At 54.1% G+C, this 5,416-nt stretch overlaps 1 protein-coding gene across 2 annotated transcripts in view; it reads right to left on the bottom strand.

The window, feature by feature from the left end:
* Positions 1 to 5,416, bottom strand: part of NME9 (NME/NM23 family member 9) — a 22,413-nt gene that overhangs the window by 3,276 nt on the left and 13,721 nt on the right. For both annotated transcript variants that reach the window (XM_006158187.3, XM_006158184.3), the window contains 4 exons: positions 3,847 to 3,929; positions 3,470 to 3,562; positions 1,527 to 1,681; positions 270 to 406 (listed from right to left, as the gene is read on the bottom strand). In XM_006158187.3, the coding sequence (XP_006158249.1) occupies positions 270 to 406; positions 1,527 to 1,681; positions 3,470 to 3,562; positions 3,847 to 3,929 (468 nt within the window). The remainder of the gene's footprint in view (positions 1 to 269; positions 407 to 1,526; positions 1,682 to 3,469; positions 3,563 to 3,846; positions 3,930 to 5,416) is intronic.

Below are 5,416 nucleotides of genomic sequence, written 5' to 3'. Positions count from 1 at the left end.
TCCTCCATTCTCCTGTCGGGATCTTGGGCACGCACGCACACGCGCCCGGCGTGAGTTTTAAGCCACCGGGTCTGGGACGCAAACCGCGGTTGACTACGTGGGAGTCCAGCAACATAGCTATTACGCTAACTGCTGGTTCCCTATAGGGGCCCACATTTTCAGCACAGCATTCTACTAGCTCAGAGACGTAGCTGCCATGTTATCAGCCCGCTCGCTTCTGCCTGTAGTCACAGACCCCTTTCCACTCAGACCTCAGCCCCCTGACTTACCCTGAGGGGCTTCCACGTCGCCTTCCGAGAACTTAAACCTGGGGAAGAGCAGGGCCAGTTCCCTGTGCGCGTCTCCTCTGTCCCGGCTTCCATGGAGCGCGTTGAAGGGCATTTCAGTGCCATACTGAGCTCGGAGGCTGGGAAGAGGGACAGAACGTGAAGCCATGGCTGCCTTTGGAGAGATGCTTCGCTTGCACACCTACCGCTCGCGCCCTGTGTCCCCGCGGTCTCGCTTAGGGAACACAAGCACAGCGATGCTGGCGGGAGCTGGCGTTGGGGTCACCACCACTGCCTCTGAGGGTGACACGGCTGTCACCCCGCTTACAGAGGGTATGGGGTCACCACCTCTGCCTGAGGGCAACACGGCTGTCACTGCTTACAGAGGGTAGCGGGGATGCCCGGGGCTGCTGTCATGCTGATCTTAGTCCCAGGGCTAGCCCCGGTTGAGGGCTGGAGGTGGCTTTGCAGTTACTGCTCACGGTAGCCCCGGAAGAGAAATGACTATCGCTAGGGCTTCCTGTGTGTCAAGGGCCGCTCTTCGGCCTCCTCTCTCGTCTCTGCACCGGTCTTACCGTTTTGGTGGGTGCTCACATCTGCATCTGGCTGGTGAGAGCGCTGAGGCTGGGGACTGGCCCAGTACGCAGCGCCCGACCACCGGACCCTGGGCTGCGCCCACCAGCCCAAGTGGCCTCACTCACAGATGCTCCGGCCGCCCCTGCACGGCCCGGCTGCAGTCCCTCGGCCTCTCGTCACTGTCTTCCCTGGTGGCCGGGCCTCTCAGCCTCTGACACGGGGCATGTGGCTTTGAGACAGACACCCCAGGGCCGAGGAGAAGGCACGCCAGCCTAGTGCAGGGTGCAGAGCAGGGTGCTCAGACTCGAGGGCCTCCGGACACCCTGCTGGGAAGTGGAGCAGGATTCCAGGCCCCGCCAGTCCGACTTGACGGGCCCTGCAAGTTGTGTCTTCCTGGGACCACTCCACGGCCCATCGGGCTGAAGGGAAAGGACAGAGCCTGAGGGCTGAGTCCCACAGCAGACTTGGGGAGAGGGTCAGGGAAGGGAGGGGTCAGCAGGGGACAGCTCACAGGGCACTCAGCAAAGGCTGGGACCGGTCACAGTGTAAGAAAGCCAGGGTGTCCCCAGCTCTGTAACAGTGAGGGGCACTCCTGGTCACCAGAGCCTCTGTCACTGTAAGTGAGGCTCTCGGCTCCCCAGGACGTGGTTGGAGGTGGACAGGGACCACAGCTAGGGACATCACCTCTCAGGCTGCTCCTTCCTGGCCATGTTGGGGTCACAGGGACCCATGAGGGCTCGCCAGGCAGTGACTACATCATCAGTGCCCTCAGTCCTGGTGAGGATCAGGAGGTGGCTTGGTCCGCTGCACAGGTGACGGACCAGCTTCTCAAAGAGCTCCTAGGACAGGGAGGGCACACAGTGACCCAGGGCAGCTGTCACCGGGACTCACAGAAGGTCAGCAAACATGTCCCAGACAGGATCGGAGGAAGTCGAGCAGCCCAGCCACCAGCCAGCATGCACGCTGTCACTCGGTCACTTGGTCACCGCACCTGCCCTGCCTGGCCACCTCTGCCGAAAACGGAGGGTCTCAGGGAGGGGAGGAGTGATGGCCGGCCACACCAAGAAGCCAGGAAGGTGGGACTTTAAGATGACACATTTGGGGTGAAGCAAAGAAAGGGGTATTTAAAAGACCATCTGCATGGAAATCATGTGTGGGTGCTGGATAATCAGGGGGCAGAGTAGAGTGGAGACATTTTTAGCCAATGCCCCACACCCTTCCTCACTTGGTCATGGTTTGATTGACAACCAGATGCCTGTCATGTTTCAAATGTCCCCCCAAAATTCATGTGTAAGATTGGGTTGTGATGGGATTAAGAGAGAGAATATGTAATCTTAAGCAGTGTAGTGTGGGACCAGCAGTTAGCATAATGTCTATGTCACTGAACTCCCATGTAGCTGACAGCAGTTCGAGTCCCGGACCCGGTGGCTTAAACTCACGCTGGACGCGTGTGCTTGCGTGCCCAAGGTCCCAAGATGAGAATGGAGGAGAAGGGATTGCGGCGTTGCCATCCCCCTGGGGGGGTGATTTCTCGCTTTCTGTCTCTCTGTCTCTCTGGCAAGCACACGCACCCTATAGCAAAAACCTCTCAAAAAAAAAAAAGAAGCGTAGGGTGTTGGGACCAGCAGATGACATAATGGTTACATCACTGGAATCCCACATAGTCAACCACTGTTCAAGTCCCAGACCCTGCAGCTTAAAACTCACGCTGGGTGCATGTGTGTGTGTGTCCAAAATCCCAATAGGAGGTTGAAAGAATAGGGATTGTGGTATGGCCATCCGCCCCGGGGGGTGATTTCTCACTTTCTGTCTCTCTGTCTCTTTCTGTCTGTCCAATGAACATTTATGTCCTATAGCCAAAAAAAAAAAAAAAAAAATCTCTCTTAAAAAAAAATACGGGGTCTCGGGAAGGAGAGTGTCCTCGCACCATGACTGACTCCTGGTGGGTTTACAGAAGGGGATGAGGTCAGGACAGACACATGGACACAGATGCCCGCACTCCTGGCAAGGCAGCCAGAAGACGCTCAGCAGAGGTGGCCCCCGACACCATCAGCTGTTACTCAGCCCTGTTACAGAGTCTCTTTACTTGCTCAGGCTTGGCCATTTTCTATTTTCAACAGACGCACTAGAGCAGTCCCACCTCCCCGGCATGCACACGCCACTACCCTGGGCGGGGAGGCTGTACCCGAGCAGGTCAGCCGGTCTCCCGAGCAGGTGAGGGATACGTGGAGGCAAATGAGGTGGCGGGGTCTGAGTTCTCCAGGCATCGTTGAAGTGACAGTCACGGGGCTCTGCTTCTGAGACCCCTGGAACTGCCTTGGCTCTTCTCCCGAAGCCCTTCTTGTTAAACTCTTCACCTTGCTTCCTTCAATGATGTGAGTTATGGAGTATCGTCGAATAAACTCCTTATTTCATTACTAAGAGTCAAAACGTTTTCCTTGCAACCAAAGGACGTTACCTGATACAGCCTAAACTACTAACCTGAGCAACTTCCTGACCCACTCGCCGTCCTAGTCTTGTTCTTCCTAATACTCTGTTTTTTCCCAACTAATGGCAGCCTGTAAACCCAGCAGCGAGGCAGAGAAAGAAACGGAGCGTGTTGAACCCGTGGGGGCCGCCGAGCTGACCTCCCCAGCTCTGTGCTGGTAGAAAAGCCGTACTTCTGCCTCCGTCAAGGTCCTCTCTTCACTTGTTAAAATGTCAAACCCAGCTTCCTGGATCTGGAGAATACATAGAAATATGCTGAAAGGCTAAATCAGCTTCAGTTCACATTTACCTTAGTTGAAATGTGAAAACTACAGTTAGGCGACATTAAACGTGGTGGAGACTTGCATTGCCGCGCCATCTGCCCCGCTCCGATGTACCGTGGTCATTTACGTGGACCGCACTGGAGTTACCCCTCCTGGGAACCCGTCGTCCCACAGGGCGCGCTGCCCACTGCCCTCTCTCCGCCCCTCCACCAGAGAGGACACGAGGCCAGGCGTCCACGGTAAGTGTCTCTCACCTTCATAATAATCTCATCCGTCTTCCCATGGACCACCGCATCTGGTTTGATGATCGCCAGAGTACAGGTCTTCTCCGAGGCGACTGGAAGAAGCCAGAGGATAGTGCTGTCCGGCTCTGGTGCTGGGGGCCCTCAGGTGGCCATTCTCAGGGACACTGTGGCCTTGGCCGAAGCTCTGCTGTGCCAGGTGCCAGGCACAGGCGTGGGCTCCTGGTGTTCCCTCCCCTGGCCTCGCCAGAGAGACAGAGAGACAGAAAGCAAGAAATCGCTCCCCAGGGGGATGGCCACACCGCAATCCTTTCTCCTCTGTTGTCCTCTCAGGATCTTGGGCACGCACACACACGTGCCTGGTGTGAGTGTAAGCCACTGGGTCTGGGACTTGAACCGTGGTTGACTACATGGGAGTCCAGCGACATAGCTAATACACCAACTGCTGGTCCCTACTTTTATTTATTTATCTATTTAATTTGACCAGAGAGGGACAGAGCAAGAGAGAGAGAGAGAGAAGAGAGAGTGAAAAAAAAAGCCACTAGGTCCGGGACTTGAACCTCAGTCAGCCATGTGGGAGTCCAGTACACTTAACCACACCATCCCCTGCCAATACCTACATTTAAAAAAGGTTGGGTTTTTTTTGCTCTGAAAATCTCTAAAAATATATACTGCAGAAGTGTAAAGAATTTTAAGCAAAAGAAGTTATATTTTTTGTAATTATTATTTCTTTTAATATTTAAAAATATTTTATTTTATTTGTTATTATTATTATTTTTAATTTGACCAGAGAGAGAAAGAGAAAGTGAGAAAGCAAGCTGCCAGGACTGGGACTCAAACTGTGGTCAGTCATGTGGGAGTCCAGCATCTTAACCACCACGCCACCTGCCGGCCCCTCTGTGATTCTTTCTTTTTTCTTTTTTCTTTTTTCTTTTGAGAGGTTTTTTTTTTTTTCGCTATAGGGCGCATGCGCTCGCCAGACAGAGACATAGAGACAGAATCCAGCGACATAGCCATTATGCTAACTGCTGGTTCCCTGTGATTATTTCTAACATGCTCTGGACACTTGGAATTTAAGAGACTCTTAGATTTCATGATAAATCGTCTGATCAATGAGATCGTCTAGAGGAGCAGGGTGAGGAGAGACCAAAGCAGGGACCCGGAGTGCTCCAGCTTAAAGAGGAGCAGCCAGCGGGCTTGCCTGTGCCCAGTGGTGAAGGGAGCTGGCTCCCACACGGCAACCCCATGGTTCAAGTCCCCGTCCATCACTGAAAAAATGCCAGGCACGTGTGCAGGAAGGTTTTCTGACATTCCAGAAATAGGTGAGAAAAGAAACGTGAGCTTTCCAGCTCGAATCAGGAATAAGGAAATGCCAGCACCGTGGCTTTGCATTTTTGCTGTTAGTGCCCTCCTTTTTATCACACAGAGCTCTTCCTGCCGCCTGGTCGCCGCCAGGAAACTCGCACGTCTCGTATGTGAACACGATTGGACACTGTGCAGTGTGTCCCAGACGCTGCGACAGGCAGGCAGGGGATAGGACGCAGGATGGTTGGAGACCAAACATTTGCTGCTTAACCTTCTC

The sequence above is a fragment of the Tupaia chinensis genome, unplaced genomic scaffold (assembly GCF_000334495.1).
Source record: "Tupaia chinensis unplaced genomic scaffold, TupChi_1.0 Scaffold000574_1, whole genome shotgun sequence".
Taxonomy (NCBI): Eukaryota; Metazoa; Chordata; class Mammalia; order Scandentia; family Tupaiidae; genus Tupaia; species Tupaia belangeri.
This window is presented reverse-complemented; position numbering and strand designations above follow the sequence as displayed.